Below are 20,434 nucleotides of genomic sequence, written 5' to 3' on the forward strand. Positions count from 1 at the left end.
GATCAAACAACTCATAAGCAACGTCAGAACCTATTGCGCTAAATAAATAAATAAAAATTATATCCAGCTATACTAAAAATACTTAAACCTTAATTTAAAAAAAAAAACATTAATATTTTGTATCTATCTACGTATTGTTCACTGGCTGAGCGGTCGGAATAACTTGCGCATTTAGAACATCATCCTACTGATTAGTGATTACAGGTGTAGGTTTTAGGTGCCACTACATGTAGTTCATATGGATAAGGGCATTTAGGTCGACGAACGCCTAATAATAAACACAAGTTTAATAGAAATATTTCCTAAATCACATTATTTGTTATTTTGTATTGATTGGTTTGTTTTTTATAAGATACCAAATTTTAACAACAATAAATACATTCATTTATAATAATTTAACTTTTTGTGTTAGTTTAGGATCTAAACTTAAGAGGGCGTTATTTCATAAATAGCTTTAAATTTCAATGTAAAGTAGCCTCTATATATTTACAACTGTATTTGTATACAGTTTGAAGAAATGGTTACGGGGATATTTTGCCATGGCCTCGCCCTGTTCTATAAAAAAATCTGATTGTCAAGACTGACAGTCGTTAATCCAGATGATGTCACTCAGTGATAACTTGACAGTAGAAAGGTCAAATATTACTATTATAGTTTTAAGATAGCAAAAAATGCCAGTATTAAATTATTTCTAAACTTAAAAGCATTAAAAACATTTCACATTACTAAATTGATAACTCAATTTTCTTAGAAGAATTACGGTGTCAAAAAGATTATTTTCATCAAATTGTATTTATGTTTATACATGATTCAAGATGAATTATTTAAAGAAAACATCTTGTTTTCGCATTCCCATGGTTATTTATGACCATCCTTCACAAATCATATAACTGTTTATTTAAAAATGAGATTCTGTATACATATTAAAAAGACACAATTAACATGTATCACATAATAAGAGTAATTTTATACAGACTATGGGTGGTTGCTATGTTAATTTTATTTTCTAGTATAATAGTGTTCTGGTTTTATGGATCAGCTATAGGCGCCATCGTATTTACGCTGGGATTTTCAGGTATCAACATTTACAATTACTCATATTATTAATTTGAAATCAATAAAGAAATCCGTAGTTTAATGTCATATATGTACTTGAGAAATCCTAGGCAATAGCGAGGATGTAAGACTGAGTAGTTCTGATTGACTTGGCAAACTTGTGCTATTAAAATATATTTCTCACTTAAGTGTTGTTGCATAAAATATATAAACTAATATTACAGGAATCCTATACAATGCTCAAGATCTTCTGTTGTACTACCCAAATGATCCACCTGATTCTAGAGCCTTTGTTTTACAACCAAGTAATTACAAACTTCCTTATGAGAGTATTAAAATTAATAGCAAAGACGGAGTGAAAATTCATATTTTCCTTATAAAACAACAAGACAATAGTAACAATGTCCCAACTATGATATTTTTTCATGGAAATGCGGGCAATATGGGTCAGCGGTGAGTGTTGTTCTATTCTATATATTATAGGTCACATAATGAGTAGCACACTTATTAAATAAAAGTTAATCCTATCTTCAATGTAAACATTAAGTTGTAATCTTAAAAAAATATGTGATATTTTCAGTACACACTATGCTAATATTTGTAAAGAGAATACATTATATTAAAAACTTGTTTTTTATTTAAGACTAGCTAATGTATCTGGATTTTATCACAAGCTCAATATCAACATATTGATGATGGAATACAGAGGGTATGGCCTCTCAGAAGGGTCACCATCAGAACAAGGATTGTATATTGATGCACAAACTGCCTTTGACTATCTAATGCAAAGAAGTGATATTGACAGGAATAAAATATTCTTATTTGGAAGATCATTAGGTAAGATTATTATTTAAAGAACTATTGTTAGCAATGCCCTCCTAATCAAAATTGTATATTATTTCAAGGTATTCAAACTAGAAATTATTCTCTAAATAATTTCCTGGCACAATGCAAGGCAAGGTAGACATGTTAACTTCATGGATTCTATTAATCATGAAGTCTTAATTAGCCTTAGGTTAGAACTAGGTCGGGATATTTTCATAGAAAAAAAAGAACAAGCAGAAGGGTAGAAATCCACTTACCTATAAAGAATATTATACTAACATTTTTTTCCTCTAACCCTAATAGAGGGGTATGTATGACTTCATTTTTTAGTCAAATTTTATTTGTATCTGGTTATTTCTAGGTGGAGCGGTAGCTATTGATCTTGCTTCTAGATTAGATAACAGAAATAAACTTTGGGCAATGGTAATTGAAAATACTTTCACAAGCATTCCAGATATGGCTAATATTATTCTCAAATGGAGATGTTTACTATGGCTTCCACAAATATGTCATAAAAATAAGGTATGATACCTATTTGATTTTCTTAATTACTCAATTAAACTGCCTCAGTGGTATTATTAATGTGCACTGTGCAAATTCCATGGGCTTCTAGATTGGCACAAGCACTATATTGTTGTAAAGAGCATTTATATTTCGATGAAGCGTGGGATAACATTTTTTTAATTTCATTCTAAGAAAATCATAATTATTTTCAGTATTTGTCTTTAAAGAAAATTGGGAATGTTGTCACCCCAACACTAGTTGTATGTGGTACAAATGATGCTTTAGTGCCACCACCAATGGCCAAAGAGCTTTACTTTAGATGTGGAGCTGTCTGCAAGAAGATAGCTGAAATGCCTGGTGGAGGTCATGACAACACTTGGACATGTCGAGATTATTATTCTACAATACAACAGTTTCTTGTGAATTTGCCTCCGGTAACAAAAAATATAGTCCCTTTTTTCGATAGTGAAAGTGAGCCCCACAAAGTTGTACATATTGTATAGCTTGCACAGAAGTACTATCTCATTATATAAGTGTTGTTATATAATGTAAAAATATGTTTTTTGTTTTATATTTATCTCTGGTTTAATTGCACAAACAAAAATGTATGAGGGATTTTACTTGTTCCTAGTATTTGTAATTTCATAGTATCAAAAGATTTGATATAAAAAATATTATTTAACAGTGGAAATTTTGTTTCAGTAGAAATGTAATCAGTCAGTTTTTGCACAAGATGTTGTCATTACCAAGGCTTGTGCAAAAACTATATCATTATATAATCTATCAATAATGCACAATATAAATGATAAAATTATTTGCAACAATTTCGTCTCTGTTATAACTCATATTTTTTCTAATTTTTATTAAATATGTATAGAATTGTCGACTGGTTGTTGAGTAACTAAAATTTAATACTAAATAGTATTGTAATAACCTAATAATTGTAATACCTTATATATATATATATATATATTTATGAAGTGTAATTTTTAATTTAACACGATTTTATATGAAGGTACATATTTTCTTGTCATGAAGCCTTAAATAACATAATAATGCATAGCATGATGAATTAGTTATATGAAATATTTCATTCTGCATTTCTAAATATATAGTAACAATGTTTATATTTTTGTTCATAAAAGATCTATCAGTTTTATCTAATCGAATATTATACAAAGCCAGTACTGGTAACTATCAAAACATGAAAATAAATTCATTCTGGTACTTGTCTGGTATGGTCTAAATATAACTTTCTCTCTTAAAATTATTGTTTCAAGGTTACGAAACTTTCTAAACTTTCTACCGAAGCCTGATATAAATAATTGGAACCAGTTTTTTACTTTATCCTGAGTTTCTTTTATTTAAGTTAGTTCAAATGTACGGCTTTCCCACAATTTTTTTTATATTGTTTGACATATAAACATAGAACTGCTTTTAATTTTAAGGACTTCGAAAGTAGACATGGTTTTTCCAACTTAAACTATGCTATGCTATTAATTTCGTAAAACACCAATAATGACATGTTTTATATATAATTTTAAGAATTTTTTTATTAATAAGGAACCGTTCAGATGTGACGTAAGCACTATAGGGGAAGAGGGTTCTTAGATTTTTTTATTTGGTGATGTGTACATATTGCCTGAAAACGAAATGCAGTTTCGAGAATACCTACAAAAAATTGATATGTTTATGTACTGTTATTTTTGAGAGCATTGCTTACTTTTGCTGACTTTGACTGGAGGGTAGATAACTTTCAGTAAATCTGCTTATGTGATACTTGAACGGCCCCTATAAATCATATTAATGTGAATGGCATGTTAAATATCAAAGTGTACAAAATAGAAAGTAGAATTGTAACTTATCCAGAGAGAATGCTTTCTTATGTAGATAGGTACAATTGATATATCAGATTAAAAGCAATAAATAATATTAGTGTAATTTAAAATAATTAATACACCAATTTTAATTATTTACTTTGTGACTAAGATTACCAATGTATGCCTTACTATGCTGGCACTCTGCACACATCTTGTATTGTAATAAAAATAATTTATCTTATATTTTGTATTGCTGTGAAAATAATATTTTGAAAAATTAATAAAGTATTTTTGATTTCAACTTTTTTTACTCTAAAACCATATAAGTAATAGTTGGAGATGAAAGATTTGTATTCTTAAAAGAAAGTAATTTGGACAGTAGTGCCTCAAAACAAAAATTCCTAATCTTCACATAAAGAAAGAGTGAGTTTAGACCTCAAGACTATAAATAGTGTATATCTCAACTCAGTAACCTTTTCTACTATTAAAGATGAAAAATGAATAAGCCAGTATAGTTCCTAAAAATATTATTTATTTCAAGAAATAGTTTAACAAACCATGTACCGTGTGGTTACATTTATTTATTGTTATCTCAAGGAGAGGTAGTAAGTAAATTTTCAAGAAAAATTATGTACTAAGTGTAAAGTATTATGACAAAAAACTAGAACTAGTCAACATCAAGTATACAAATGTCATACTTAATGCCATGTAATGCTATCAGACTTATGATAATAATTTAGACAATTCACACTTAACTATGATCATGCAGCTATGTATTTGAAATAAAAATACAAAGTCGACATAGAATGTGTTTGTGTAAAAAGTAATAAACTATTGTGAAAAAAATGATGTTGACAAATATTTCATTATTTTTATTAGTACAGGTGGCAACTTGCCACATTTACTAAAGTACTAAATTCATAGACATTTATGATAACTCTAGCTTATGGATGGATATCCAATCTTAACAATATATTTGTGGTAATAAAAAAAAATAAAAATAACAACAACCAATATAAAAATCTGGAATACAGAAAATATCTGTAAGGTGTAGTTGACTCTAAATGTATAAAAAAACTGTAGAAACAAATGGTATTGAACCAAATGACACACTTAAAATAAGGAAAAAGGATGAAAACAATTCGTCACAGCACCATCACTGTTAAACGGTCACTTGGTACGATCACTTCACAAAAACTCATATATGGCCGTGTAGATAACGATTTCTGCGTGTGGCGCGGTACATGTGGCACAATTGAGGGTATGGGCTGGCGAAGTGGTGGCGTCGTACCATTGGCCCGGAGGGGGCTAGCGGCGAGCGCCGAACTCTAGCGCGTCGTCTTCACTGATGTCACCGTGTCGCCATAGACACAGTCGTGATGCCTTCGCATGGTCTTGCGCACTGCGGTATTCCGCCATGAGAGTCGAGAGGCGCGGCTCACGGATTTTATCCGTTAATACGAGACCCTCTTTGATGAGGTTCTGCGGGAAAGAGTATGGTATTTATTGAATGGCCTCTACAATTATTGATTATAACTAAGATTATTATATTTATTATACTAATTTGGGTAAGATTTAGTTGAGAAAAGTAAAATTCAATAAATCAGGAATATATATTGGGATACGATCTTTAGAAAAATTTTTTTTATAAAAAACCAAGACTAACGTTCAGACGTAACGTCATATAATACAAGCTAAATAAATTATATATATAACTACTTCAATTAATGGTTTTTGAATTAAATGTTAAATATTAAAAAAAAATTCACCATTCCCAGATCAGCATTAGTAGCAGGGTCTACTAAAGTAACAGAAGATGGAGTGCCCCTGATCTCAACATTGAGCATTAGTTTCTTGTTAAGAGTGTCTGATGATAAAGCGCGAACTGCTTCTAGCCTGTCTTCAGGATCAACGGGGAACTTGATTCCCAGCAAAGCATATTCTGTGGCATAGGGCGGATCAGATTCGGTACCAGCGGGTAGTTGAGCTAAACGTGAGTAATTCACAATCTAAAAAAAATTTACAATTAAGTTTTGCTATTTAAAATTTATATAAATAAATTTTTGAAAGAAAAAAAAAAAAATATTAATAAACAGTATATATTAAGCGTACGTACCTCTCTATTACCGTAATCAATGTATAGAATGTGAACTTTTTTATCTTCAACAATTTTTTCGACCTTTGCTCTGTACCACTGCTCATCCATAGAGAAGCGAGCTGCACATATATTTCCCCGTTTGGGCACAAAACTACCCGGTAATGGGGCGTTGTTCTTGAATTCCTGACGTATGACCTCCATCAGTGCCTCTAGTTTTGAACCCAAATCTATGTTTTGAGCGTAAAAAGTTCCATCTTCGGTAACTTCAGTTACAATTACTTTCTCGTATTTAACTACACGTTCTACAGCACGGGAATTAGTAACTTTCTCTACTCGCGCTACTTCAACGTAGTCATTCCACATACCTAAACGTTTGTTACGCGCGTTCTCTTCGGCAGTCTTAATGCTTCTACCAAACTCTGATGCTTCAGCGGTATGGTGCATGGAGGCAAGTCCTTGTTCTACAAGAGAAACGGAAAGGTTTTCATTTTCCAACCACAACCATCCAATGAAATTGCCAGCCTTGTCCATTTCTTCAATAGTAACTTTGACGTCACGTTGGAGACATTTCTCTTTAGTGAATTGGAGTGCTTCCTCTCCAAATGGTTCAGGTGCCTGCATACCTGGGCAGCCGACAGCTGGCCGTGCTGCCCTGGGACAGTTAATACCAGCTAATAGAAGTGTTACTATGACAGATTCTTTTGGGATATAAATTCTCATTCTTGATCCGCTTGCTACAAATTCAACTACTGCATCAGTTTTTTGGGCCCTTTTTAGGAATGGGAAAAACTTCTTAGCTTTTGCGGCATCACCACTAGTATCTTGAATCCTGTGGGTGGGGATGTCTTTCTTAGCGTAAACACCAATTCCTAATTTTGTAGCCTTAAGTTCAGCTTCAAGTAATTTGTCATAGTGAGAACTTCTCTGGTCATTATCATTCCTATAGCGAACAACAGTAGCAAGACCTTTGCTGACAAGTGCTTCGGCAACATTGCTGTGAAAAATAATAACTGTTAGGAAATTTAATAAAATATTTTTTAATAGTGTAAAGGATCATAAACTTACGTTCCACCAGCTACTACAGTGCAACAAATTTTCTCAGGAAAATTGTCTTTTGCTGGCTGAATATAATCCACTGTGACATTAACTTTCTTTCCCACTAGTTTCTTCCTCAGATATTCACGAGCCTCATACATCCACGGTATATCATACACAGGTTTAAAACCTTTTGGCCTAGGTGATTGCTTGCCTTCTTCATCATTGGAGTTCCTAAAATACAACAAAATTTATAAATTTGCTATCATTCAAACCTTATTAAGAAATAATTATTATACCATTTTACAATTATAATAGGTAAAGATTGTTTTACATAGCAACAGAAATGAAAACTGGGAAAATCTTCAAAAGTTGTTACAAAACTTCCTGATTTGTAAAGAGAAGGATGTGTTCATATTAATGTGATGAAGTAAAAATAAAATGACTGTATTAATGTCAAACATTACAATACAACATTACATACAGAACAAGATCATAAACTTACTTTTCGCGTGGTGATCTAATACTTGATAGGAACACTTTCTTTTGTGTGTTGTTACCAGTTTTTACAACCATTGCATCACCATTAATGACTTCCAAGACTGTTCCACTAAATTCTTTCTCCTTTGCAGGAATAACAGGAGCATTGCTAACATAATTTTTCCAGATTCTGAGTTTAGCCTCCTTTGCTGTACGTTCGGCAGCTCGCAGATTTGATGCACCTATGAATATGTATTTTAAAATATTATTTTGGTTCAATCTCATCAAAATATTAACATTAAAACATTGATGTATTTTTACTACTATAAGTATCATGGATAATAAATTACCAGACTTCATAACAGCAAGAGACCAGTCAACACATCTAGCAAATCCTTGGCTCAATAGAGCTTCAGCAATATTTCCTTGGGGATGAAGAATGGTTCCCAGAAAATTGTTATTGTTAACAGATTCTAATATAACTTCAATATCTCTCTGCAGAAGATTGGATTCAAGGAAGAATTTTGCTTCCTGTGCATACGGTTCTGCTTCTCCATCTTGCTTTATTGCTGGACACTAAAATCAATATTTATATAAATTACATTTTTGCAGTTACAAAATTATAACTTATAAAATAAAATATTTCTGTTAATAGTACTTACTCTGATACCAGATAACATCATGGTTATGGGGACATAGTCAGGCAATAAGCAAAGTCGTACTGTTGATCCATCTCGGACATATTCAATAATAGCTTTCAATGGCTGCCCATTTAATTTGTTTACAAATGCCTTTGGATTCTCAATTGCCCATTTTATGTCACGCACATGATTCTAAAATATTAATTAATTTAAATTACTTTGCTAAGCATATAAAATCTTATAACATGTTAACTCAGGCTACGTGTGTATCATGAGTATCATTAAGTTATGATTGAATTGTAACTAAATAACTTTTACCTGTACATCAAATGTAATAAATTTGTATTACAGAACAATAAAATAGACCAGAGAAATAATTTACCTGCACATCTGTTCCCCATAAGCCCTTGCCCTGTGTCTTTGCTTGTTCTTCAAGCTCAACAAGCTTTTTCAATTGTGGTATATTCCTGGCACCTTCTCTTATTTTAACAAAACCTTGAGCAAGAAGGCCTTCTACCACATTCTCATCTTTAGTACGGTCTTTGCCAGCCCATATAGTCCCATACTCTCGATTAACAGAGTTGGGAGGCTTTTCAGAAGTGAAAATAACTTCTTTTCCAACCAACCTCTTCCTTAAATACTCTCTCGCTTCCCAAGCAAATGGTTCATCAGGTGTTTCACTATCACTAAAATGAAAATATTATATTCAACTTTGTATTTAAGATTTGGAAAATCAATGGAAGTATGCTGTTTTTAAAACAGGGTTGACACTATTCGCAAAATGCATCGCTTTCCTATTAAAAGTTGAGTTATGTCATTGCTTCGTGCAATTGCTTTTTATTCTCATAAATACTTGTACCTACATACATGTTTGTGTCATTTAATCTCAATAATTTAAAAAACCTGAAATTATTGCTAAATAAGTGATTTTTTTTTTCCTTTTTAACTTTAAATATGAGTTTTTAAAAAGAGAAAGTTTCGTAAAAATTTTCTTAAAAGTAGAAGGGAAACATAATCTATAAAAATAATATAATATATACTTTACACAATTTGCATAAGCAATAACTAATAAGTTAAGCAGAATGGTAGAAGACTATCATATACATATATTTAAATGATAAAAACGCAATTATATGAAACATAAATAAACACGCACAGCTCAATATATCAAGTGTTCATAGACATCATACAAAACATGTTTGTCTCATTTAAATCATTCCTACATACCATTGGCAAATTCACAAAATAACTTTAACCTGTGTGTGTCCTCAGACAAGTTTAAAGATTCTAATAATGGATAATAAGTTTTAACAATTAATTCAATACCCCAATAAAATACACTAAATAAGGACTTTATAACTTCTGCAAATCAGCAATATAAAATGTACCACTCTTTGACTTCTGAAATAGGGTACATATTTTTATTAAATGTAGCAAATATGTCATTACATTGTTTTAACAAATTAATGTAAGGAGATAATGCAATAATAATTAGATTATGTTATTTTACTACAAATATAAAAGAAGACTAACTTGTTAGGTGTTCTTTGTCGAGCTAACTTCGGCGCCGTTACGCCAGAGAGTGAAATAACTTTTTCTGGTGGAGGACCCCCTTGTGGCTGTTTTCTTATGACAACCGTGTCACCAGATAAAACCTGAAAGTTGAGTAAATTAAAGTGAAATAAATTATGCTATTCATATATTTTCACATTGAAAGCTTACGTGACCAGACAATATTGAAAAACATTTTCACGCTTTTATGAATTATATTTATATTACAATAGAAGAACTTACGAAAAGACATCACATTCGACACAATTGACCATATTTCACTGTTTACGCAACATATTTCTTGGAGTTTGTCACACGTTTTCAGCAGTTGTAAATGCGGTGCCAACAAGGCATATTAGAGTATCCATGTACTCGGCACGAGGCGGCACGAATATACAGGAATCAGAAAATAACAAGACATTTTGTCATTTTTCCTTACCTGTTTAACGATTCCTATTTTAAAAGCTGGTGCAGGTGTAGACATTGTGTGCCACGCGTGTTATTCTTCCTGGATCGTAAAGTTAATGCCGAGTAGATAGCAAGTGGGAAAGTAAAACTGGCCGCCGCTGGCGAAACGTGGCGGGCAAAAAATGTTACCACATCCCAAAAAAATTTCGTTCGTACTTAAATATTGCCAGTTTTTTGTTTCGACACTAATACTTCACTGATTGTTTTCTCTCTTCTTCTTATCATATCTTTTGCAAAATATTTATTTTTCTCATATAAAATTTGTTATAATAGTTGAAATTTACATGAAATAGTTAAATTTCATTTAAAGTGCGCAGTTGTATGTACCACAGAGTTTATACAGAGATGAGTAAAAGACTAGTGTTTGTACACATTCGTATAATCATAGATAAGTGTACCATCTTTACAATTATATTATTATTATAAACAAATCTAAAAAATGTTCATTATTTTAGTTAATTGTTAATGAATAATTGAGTTTAATTACAGATGTTACGAATTTCTTGTTGTTACTTACTATACAAGTCCTTGGCAACAATATTCTGAAAATGTATTATATCAGAAACATTTACTTCTTTCCTTGTTTAAAATTAAAGGAAATAAACCCAACACACTATGACGTAATAAAGGTGTGCCCAATATGCATTAGAGCAGGACAGAACGCATACTCCGTGTCACATCTCTCTGACGCGTAGACGGACTATGGTATAGACCAGGCATCAGCGTACAGCGTGTGAGATAGCGAATATTATAATCCAACTATTTACAAAGGACACGAAGTGTAGCAACTACCTGACGTTCGTAACATGATTCGCAATTTAGTCGGTTTGCACTGAAAAATATGTTTGGAACCACCAAGGGCTCGGTGGTAAACAAATAAAACCCGATACGCAAATAGAGACAGAAAAACTGATACTCTGTTTCGCTCGCACTTAAGTATTTCACGTTAATGTCTTCTCTCTTTAGTTATTATTGTTATTTTAGAAGCTTATCTAGTTCTATACTCTATCTACGCTCTGACGAGATCGGCAACGTTAACGTAACGTAAGTTTGGCCGGTACGCATTAGACTCGAGACAGACTATATAGGCTTGTTAGTCTGAGTCTGGTAGATTGAATTAATGTCAAAGAAAAAAAAATTAAAAATAAATAAACAATTATAATTGCATTGGTTGATAAAAAATGCTATGAAATAGCTTTATCGCAGCAGTACCCGAGTGCCACACGTTTCTTTTTTAATTTTCTGACTCCATTTCTAACTATTCTGAAAAAAGAAATACCTACCTGGGTCTTTTTTTATTTTTTTACTTTAGACGCTCGATGTAAAAAATTAAAGGAAGCGCAAAGCATACTAAATAAATTAAAACCATATAAGTGATCAAGATAGACAAACGAAAGATTTTCTACAGAAATATAAAAAATAAATAAATAATTAACACTTTTTTTCAACGAAGGAACCTTTTAGCATGTAGTGTGTGTAATATGCGTAATTAAGTTTTCATTAAAAAACATATTTAATATTGGTGTGCCAATTAAAGACTAAATTATTGATTTTTATTTAAATAAATACATAATTATTCACAATAATTATTTATTAATAAGTAATCGCTGCTTTATTTTATAAAAAGTTAATATTTTTGTTTTTTATTACTGAAAAAGTAAAGAACTTTATAAAATTAAGTCGTCATAACATAATTATCCGTTCAGAAATATCTAATTTCCTGGTATACTTAATTTCTTTGAAAGTAGTAGTTGTTTAGATATACTACTATAAACCAGAGGAATCGATCCGGAAATATTCCTATTCCGTATCGAATAACTTCGCAACGTCACTATTTATTACTTTTCATAACGTTGCAACACTGAAATGAAATTGTCAAATATTAAATCGAATTAAAAGTTTTAGTATAATAATTCTTGTTTAAAAAAAATATATTTATTACCACTTCATAATAATTAATTGCCATCGATGAAAATGTCGACAAGGATTGATTTAAAAAAAAAAATCTTTTCTTACTTTTCTTAGTAAGGCACTAGGAATATATTGTGTCCATAAGATTTTGTTACGTACCTTAAATTCCATTGACACATTGGTTCCATTCGGAATGTACAATAATTCTGCAGTATCTAAATTTGTTAAACAATAAATTATATTTGATCAGTAATCTTCGATTTTTACGTTGTTCCCTTGTCATGAGCTAATATTATATGTATGTACATATTTGTCATGGGATAATAATGTTGCATGCATACTCCTCGCAGTGCTATTCCATGGCATGTCTTACGTTGCAGCATATTTGCCGATCCAATTTTTTTAGGAAGAAAGGTGACTGTGGTCGTTGGATATTACAATTAACAAAACATAAATTCTTTTAAAGAGTTACAGAGTAATACAATTGAACGTTACTGGCCATTCCTTAAACACCAACTAGAATAAATTAAAATTTGAATATGGAATTAAAAGTGACATGCCGTTTTTCTTCACTTTTTGGTCGTTTAAAGTATGATTCGTACTATGTAATATTTGCCGACCGTAGTCTTTGTTGACCTGGTTTTTTATTTAAAACAGTGAGTGATCTACCAAGTTTAAGTTGAAGAAGTTTTAGAATGGCTGCTGCAGACTTCAGAAAGGATGTTATGCCGGTTCGCCCTAGAAGTGTATATACAGCACATTCATATAACCAGGTGATCAGACATCCATTGATGTCTTTTATGAACAGTTTTCAGCAGAGATATCACACATACAAATAAGTATTAACGTACAGTTGTATTTTGCGAAATTAGGAGGAGTCGAATGTATCTGCGTTCCAAGACTACAGCAAGTTTCTTGAAGGTGGTCTTGGCCAAGCAGAATTAGTTGGGGCGACAGCCTGGCAGCCCCCGTGGCGCGCGCCTTTACAGCGGAAAGCGCCTTTTTATCCTGGAGATGATATCTACCATGCTGACACCTGGAGAGAACTGGAGGTATAAATCTTTTCTAGAACTGTCTCATAGTTTTTATGGACTATTATATAAGTACGTAGAGCTAATCTTCTATTCAGCATTTTTGTTGACTATTACAAACGTTGTTTGTGTTTAGATTGCATGAATAATGTCTTAAGTGACTGGGTAAAATAAAATACAGTACTTATGAGTAAAAGCCAAAGAGTAAAACCTGATCGAAGTGATTGCTTATTATTTTTTCTAAAATAGCACATTATCTTAACCTTATAGTGTTCGAAACAAAAAACATTAAATAAAGGCTACACATGAAAAATTGGATCTAGAGACTGGAATTTACAAATAAGTAGGTAACTTTTAGCGAACCTAAACTAATTACTACCTATCTATAGATAATTTTATTGGGAAAGCTTAGCTAAAACATCGATAAATTGGTTTATAACATCTTCATTTAATGTACGTACTGTGGAAAGTCGTAATTATCATATTCTTATTTTCCGTTTTTATTAATAATAATAATTTACTACAAGCATATGGTACTAAAAATGTTAATACAGACGTAAGTTCGCGTTTTCTGCCACACATAGTTTGCAAATTTTTCTTAAATTTTTTTTTCATTTTACATTGCATTTACAACTACTATCAAATAGTCAATTCCTATATTGTTTGTATTATACATATCATACGGTATTAAATTAATATTAATTATATGTTTTCACGAAAATTATCATTTATTGAGTAAGTAGCTTTACATTCAGCCGATTTTTAAAATCGCTTATATATCAAAACATGATCAAAGATACATAGATTTTGTTTTTAATTTATAATAGTAAAATGCCCGGGCTGTTTTGCTGTACTACTTTGAAATATCTTTGCAACTAATGATGAATAGGTATTACCTATTTCAGCCGTAAGGCGTGACGTATGTATGGAGTGAGGGGTTAGGAAGTTCAGAAGGCCCTTTAATTGGCTTATCTTAATGGACTGCATCTGGTCTTCTAAAGCTGAGCGAAAGGCCAATAAAGATGAATGCACGCCGCGAATTCTTATATCTATACTGTTTGTTTCTGAAGTTAATTATAAGAATAAGTGGTCGGTCCTTTAGATTTATATAAAAAAAAATATGTTGCATGTTGGGATGCCGTATTACTCGCGGCATAATCCCGACCCATAATTACCTAAAAAAATACCTGCACCATACTAATGAAACACAGTTTTCATTTGAAAATATCTATTTGTTGTGTGTACGTTGTCTGTTGAATTAGTTAAAAAAATAAAGTTTTTGGTTTTATCATCTCAGACCGTTGAACATGCATCGGGTAAGATAAGATACATATAAAAACTAGTGGTAAAAACGAGGCACTCATTATGTCCCAATTATATTTTCGTATTGAAAAGACTTGAGTTATGAATGAGAATGAGTTTTCATAACTTAAATACCTTTGTTAAAACGTTGGAATTAGTTTATTCTTTTTGTATGAATAAATTTATCAGTAAGGTTCAAGGCAATTAATAATATCAAGTGAATAAAGACGTAATAATAACCGAAATTCATAAAACATTTTGAGCGTAATATGTTAAGAATCTGTTGTATTTTAAGTGTGTGCATACATGCTTTTACCTTTTGTATTGAAAAGGTTACGGATGTGGTTGGAGGCGCCGGGTACAATGCGTCTGTCACACCGCACGGCACTATCTGTCTACGTCTGAGAGACCGCGTCAAGTGAGTTTCGTCTTCATTATTCTATAAACTATGAAAGGAAACTATTTTTTTATAAATTGTAAAGTTTTATATCATAGTTGTGTTATACAGGAAACATTTTATCGACTTTAAAAAACACTGCAATGCAATTCATCAGGTTTTAATGAATGTCTCCCGATTACTTAGGCACCAGGTTATCGGGTTAGGGTCTGCTGATGGGATCCTGTAACCAATTCGACTTAGGTTACCTCAAGGAAAGACCGTACCAATTCTTAAAAAGCCGGCAACGCACTTGGGAGCCATCTGCCAGTGTGAGTGTCAATGGGTAGCGGGCGGTATCACTTAACACCAGAATAGCTGCCGTATACCTATTATTACAATAAAAAAAGAATATTTATATGTATTTCATTATTTCGTCTCTGATATAAGGCAATGTGGCCCACTTGTTTCCAAACCTATCAACAGCCAGCCAACCCGGAACAGTTATGCTACATTGAGAATCGAACCTAGGATTTCTTTTTAAGACTATTGCTCGAGGCAGAGTTGTACTAGTATTGTTTGAAGGGTGGATATGACAATCGATGGCGCAGTGCGGGTGACAAATGCAAAGAACAATATAATATTGGCTTTGTCCCGGTCCGGGGCTGCCGCGGCACTCATACACCCCAACGGAAGAGTGTATCATTATGGTTCCCGCGTCGAGATCCAAGCGCGCCACCAACAAGGGAATAATAAGTAAGCAACGTTAAAATATGCCCTTTGTACAACCCTAGCTTCTGTGAGGGGCACTGACCTATCATATTTTCTAACGCACTGTTTCATCTTGGACGGAAGTTTTTTAGTGTGAAGTTATGAAGAGCCTCTTGAGTATAAATTAGATACGTTTTCTTTTAAAAATGTGATTAGCGATTAGATTGTGACAACAATTGATATGGTGGTTTAAAAACAACGATAAAAAATAAAAACATCCACTGGTATTGGCCGTACTATATCGGTTAACACATTATGGGCTTTGATCGGTCACCTGTTTCTCAGATGGTGAATGTCCTATTACTCTGTATGGTGGAATGGTTAATACTACCATGATTTTGTGAAAGTTTTTGGATATCTTTGACTAATAATGATTAGTAGACGACGGAGATGGCTGTTCGGATCACGGCTCAGTTTAGCCATAGACTTGTGGTTTTGTTGGCTTAGCTCAAGTAGGCTCCTATCAAGGGAAACGGTATTTTAAGGTACGCCAAGATGTGGTACAAGGGAGTTTCATTCACCGCGGAGCAGTGCGCGTTGGTATACCTAGTTGATGCGGCTGGAACACGAACTACAACGGATACCTTCCTTGACATGAGCCAAGACTTTACCCTCAACGTATTTTATAAGTAAGTCCTTATTGTTGCAAGTACTGTCGGAGTAGCTTGTGTGTGCTGATCATGAGGCTCCAGAGAAGGTTTACAGGGAATTCTAGTAGCTCCAAAAGTACTAAGGAACTGGTATACACTAAAATAATCTTCGTTGATAAGTTCACATCATCGGTACCAAAAAAATTACTGCTCTGATCTATAATGTTAGTAACCTTTCTTGTAAAACATCGTCTCACGCTACAAAATTCATAATTGATTCTAAGTATAATAAGATTGGGCTATATATAACTTAATGCTACTCGAACAATCAGCTTATGAAGAATAAATTAGCTATGAGAAGTGTTATTATTCCACGCTCATGTTTTGTAAGTGAATATGGTAAATATTTTTGGTATCAAGATTCAAAACAAATTCTCAATTGTTAAATAAAGGTATAATCGTACGCAAACTATTTACCCAGATGAACGAACTAGCCTTATTTCTTGGTTAAAATTAGCCCAGCAAATGTTCGTTTACGCAATATGTTGTAACTCAAGAAAAATGTTAAACTATATTTTCTAATCATGGAAATTTATGCAGGAAGTCTCGCTAAAGAATACAAAAGCGTATTTTTAACCCTTTGGTTTTGTTGAAGTGAGTCTCGGCACGGCCCTTCTTATGTGAACGAAGCGCTTTCTCTTCTTCAAGCCGCCCAATACTGGTTGACGGATGATGGAATTGACAATTGGATCATCAACAATGTTCGCGTCAGCCAGACCGCTGATGGACTTGTCAGGTTTGTTATACATTAAACTCTATAGAGCGAACTAGATTGCAATCTGGCCTTGAAATGAAAAACGACGTGTAATTAAATTAAAAGGTAAACTTTAGAAAAGAGCACACCACCTAAAAGGTTAGCAACAGACGCGCTAGCTTCCTGCGTAAAAAAAATATTCGTGTAATTTGACGTTTTCGGATTATATTTTATATTTATTTATATTTGATTTATTTACTTTATACATGTAAATATTAATGTATTTTTTTTAGTTCTCCGTAAAACCTTATTCCACAAAAAATCTGATTTTAAAGTGTTATGAAAAATATAGACTTTAAACAAATGTTATAACAGAGTTACAAGAAGAGAGTTGTATACTTGATTGTTTTAGAATTACATATTTGAAGTTATGAAGTTGTAGTATCTATCTAAAATAGTCTGTCAGTCTCAGTCTATAGTTGAGGTATTTATCTAAAAGTTCTTTTACCAGAATCCATCGCTGCAGCCACAAGTACCAGCTGCGAACGAGTCCCACTAACGGATCAGCGTCAATAACGAGCCCCTTTCTCCACTGCACAGCATCATTGGGCCAGACGCAGCATTTGTTTGTGCGGTGAGGTTGTCTAGATATGTTTATACATCAAGAGTAGGCTCATCAAAGTAACTGAGTTAAAGAAGTGTAAAGAATAAAAATGGTTTTGTTTGAAAGGCGCATGAAGACTATTGCAAGTTTTGTTTAATATATATATATTTATTGCCTATATAAAAAGCATTTTTAAATTATAACGGAAGTATGTATGCGCGGAATACGAGATAAATATATTCAATTGATATACTGCTTCTTCAATTAATTTAATTTCATATCACGTAGAACTAAACAGATTTTTTAACAGACGCGGCGAAAGGCGAATGCATTTTGATGGGAACTCTTTTATCGTTCGCAACGCTGGCCATTCAGCCGGCTTCGATGACAAGAATCAACTGAAGGTGTACTGAACTCACTCTAAACTCAGCACATAGTTAGCCAATGTTGTACAATTCAATGTTTGACGGTAAACTATGCGGGACAAGTCTTGTTAAATTGCGGTGTATTTTGTTCGTGCTTATGGCATATATTTTTTTGGATAGATTTTTAAACATCGCCAGGTTCCAACTTTATCATAGTGCATAAGATTACAGTATCGATTTAAGTGTGAGATCATCTATGCTGTCGTCCAGTTTTCCGGTTTTATCTTTTTTATTCTGCAATAGTAAAATGTAGCTAAACTGGCTACACAGTGAAATGTTCGCAACACTTTTTTATGTATGTGTATATTTTTACATCGGATTTTTTTAGAATTTTATAATTCATTGAGTCGTTTAAAAAAATATAAATGATGCGGTTCCTTGAACAGATAGAAATATATTAACCAGGATCATTGAATGAGAGAGAAACGGCGCAACGAATACTGTAGCTTGTATTTGTGTAAGTCTTGATGTCTAACTATTAGTAAAATATACCCCACCTACTAGTTTTACCATATTATTTACATTTACCGATAGAAGTGAACCTGATGGGAAATAATGTAACGGCTATAAGTGACGCAAGAACTTGGCGATATTATTAGTTTGTTTTAATGTAGAGGCTTGTCTTGTGGATGTCTGCTAAACTTCAAGTGTGGGTATGCAACGCCATATATTTAAATAAACAATTGTCTTAATCAATTTGGTTTTTTTTATTCTCATAGTACATAAACAGATACTAATATTTCCTAATAAAATGCTATTACTGTGACCGATTGCTCTGCAATTCACAAGTTAACATGGTGTATTATTGTGCGCCTACACGTGTAAGTATAGCAACGTAGCAATGGGCCGGAATTTTTAACACACGTCTAAAGTATCTACATGATATTCAGGAAGCTCCTTCTCAAAACATGTCTAAGAAAAATAAATCTCCCCATTCTAGTAAGAGTCACACAGGAGACGCCATTGTGTTAAGAAAGTCAACATCTCTCGGATAAGCTTCACCATCCAGTCCACTTGTTGAGTAACTATTCATAATATGTAGTTACTTTCGAAGTTTCGGTTTTATAGCGATTTACCTTTTGCTTAGCCTTATTAAAATTATAATTAACTTTATAAAGTATCGGTGCTTAATAATTCCTTATGTGTATTTTCTAATAATTATTATAAAAATAACACTGCTGATACATCTAGGTAATTGTATTTTCACTTTCGTAAATAGTGGTTTTATCCGTAGACAGATGGTAGACAGTTATTGTAAAGAAAGCTAAGGCTGTTTTTGATTGTCAAGAATCACTGAAATATGACAGAAGTGACATGCTTCGATGAACATTGGTGGAGGGTCGTCTGTAAGAGCGAATTTGAAAAATAAAAAGAATTATTTCATATCTTGTTTGTACTTTGTAACCGGACGTTTTTTTTGGAAATCAAACCCAGCTTCTGGAAAATCCACACCGACGGAAAGCCAAGAGCGAGACCAAAAAGCATAGCGCAGATATATTAAAAATAATATAAAGTAAAAGCTTTAAATTACATCTTCAACGCAAATTTAGCAATCAAAATGTTTTAGATGTTCTTCCCGGAACTCAATCCCTATTGATCCTGAAACGAATTATAGCTTCTAACGCGCATTGGACTCGGCCTACACTACGTACACAAACATGTTCAAGCATAAGTATATACACCTTATATATTAATAATTTTTGTTAAATGCTTCTCAATCATACTATCTCATCGTAGATACCTATTTTGAAGCCTAGTCCTATCAAGATAAATTCTCTGAATCGTGCATGGACAATAGCGGGACCGTTAGAAGCAATAGTTAGAAGAGTGCGCTCGCCGTCACGCAGATTTATAATGCAGCAAGTAGCGAAGTAGCTCTAGAACGGTCGACAACTTAGATTCTCGTGGTTTTCATGATAGGGTTGACTAACACCTAACGCCCCAGTAACCCTACAATTTTTTACAGAAACAAAAACGTATATTCGCATAAATTAATTCTCCAACTGAAGGAGGTGAAATAGAAAAATGCAAGCGATGTGTTCGGTAGTCCAATTTATTCAACTCTTAATTGTATAGAGGAGCACAGTAGTTCTGACAGCCCTAATTGGATCACGCGGCGCACCGCGTTCTAGCTGTATCTAGTAGGTATCGATCGGCGCAGCGCGGTCGCGGCACGATGCCGACGGTGGCGC

The 20,434-nt window shown here is 32.9% G+C and overlaps 3 protein-coding genes across 3 annotated transcripts; 2 read left to right on the plus strand and 1 right to left on the minus strand.

Annotated features, from left to right (window-relative positions):
* Nucleotides 1-647: 647 nt before the first annotated feature.
* LOC110999290 (protein ABHD13) lies at nt 648-4,222 on the plus strand. The gene is made up of 5 exons (XM_022268286.2): nt 648-1,075; nt 1,281-1,509; nt 1,700-1,893; nt 2,243-2,403; nt 2,598-4,222. The coding sequence occupies exons 1-5, from the start codon at nt 943-945 to the stop codon at nt 2,886-2,888; spliced, it is 1,008 nt and encodes a 335-aa protein (XP_022123978.2). The 5' UTR covers nt 648-942; the 3' UTR covers nt 2,889-4,222.
* Nucleotides 4,223-4,717: 495 nt separating this feature from the next.
* LOC110999296 (staphylococcal nuclease domain-containing protein 1) lies at nt 4,718-10,608 on the minus strand. Its single transcript, XM_022268298.2, has 10 exons — nt 10,450-10,608; nt 9,993-10,114; nt 8,842-9,145; nt 8,481-8,651; nt 8,169-8,394; nt 7,844-8,060; nt 7,369-7,572; nt 6,322-7,297; nt 5,975-6,214; nt 4,718-5,687 (listed from the first exon to the last, which is right to left on the minus strand). Exons 1-10 carry the CDS (start codon nt 10,492-10,494, stop codon nt 5,514-5,516), a joined length of 2,679 nt encoding a protein of 892 aa, XP_022123990.1. The 5' UTR covers nt 10,495-10,608; the 3' UTR covers nt 4,718-5,513.
* A 2,332-nt stretch (nt 10,609-12,940) lies between these two features.
* On the plus strand, nt 12,941-18,925 carry LOC110999282. Its single transcript, XM_022268276.2, has 8 exons — nt 12,941-13,162; nt 13,262-13,441; nt 15,055-15,140; nt 15,684-15,854; nt 16,355-16,498; nt 17,115-17,255; nt 17,725-17,847; nt 18,128-18,925. The coding sequence occupies exons 1-8, from the start codon at nt 13,085-13,087 to the stop codon at nt 18,228-18,230; spliced, it is 1,026 nt and encodes a 341-aa protein (XP_022123968.1). The 5' UTR covers nt 12,941-13,084; the 3' UTR covers nt 18,231-18,925.
* Nucleotides 18,926-20,434: the final 1,509 nt, after the last annotated feature.

This window comes from Pieris rapae, chromosome Z (assembly GCF_905147795.1).
Source record: "Pieris rapae chromosome Z, ilPieRapa1.1, whole genome shotgun sequence".
In the NCBI taxonomy this organism is placed as follows: Eukaryota; Metazoa; Arthropoda; class Insecta; order Lepidoptera; family Pieridae; genus Pieris; species Pieris rapae.

Bases quoted from the DNA above. Each gene is read 5' to 3' on its own strand.
- LOC110999296 (XM_022268298.2), bottom strand. From the start codon at position 10,494: ATGTCTACACCTGCACCAGCTTTTAAAATAGGAATCGTTAAACAG. The intron at 9,146-9,992 runs GTTAGTCTTCTT...TTTTCATTTTAG, and splicing joins CGACAAAGAACACCTAACAA to TGATAGTGAAACACCTGATG. The intron at 8,061-8,168 runs GTAATTTATTAT...ACATATTCATAG, and splicing joins TCTTGCTGTTATGAAGTCTG to GTGCATCAAATCTGCGAGCT.
- LOC110999290 (XM_022268286.2), top strand. From the start codon at position 943: ATGTATCACATAATAAGAGTAATTTTATACAGACTATGGGTGGTTGCT. The intron at 1,076-1,280 runs GTATCAACATTT...CTAATATTACAG, and splicing joins ATTTACGCTGGGATTTTCAG to GAATCCTATACAATGCTCAA. The intron at 1,510-1,699 runs GTGAGTGTTGTT...TTTTTATTTAAG, and splicing joins GCGGGCAATATGGGTCAGCG to ACTAGCTAATGTATCTGGAT.
- LOC110999282 (XM_022268276.2), top strand. From the start codon at position 13,085: ATGGCTGCTGCAGACTTCAGAAAGGATGTTATGCCGGTTCGCCCTAGA. The intron at 13,442-15,054 runs GTATAAATCTTT...TGTATTGAAAAG, and splicing joins ACACCTGGAGAGAACTGGAG to GTTACGGATGTGGTTGGAGG. The intron at 16,499-17,114 runs GTAAGTCCTTAT...GTTTTGTTGAAG, and splicing joins ACCCTCAACGTATTTTATAA to TGAGTCTCGGCACGGCCCTT.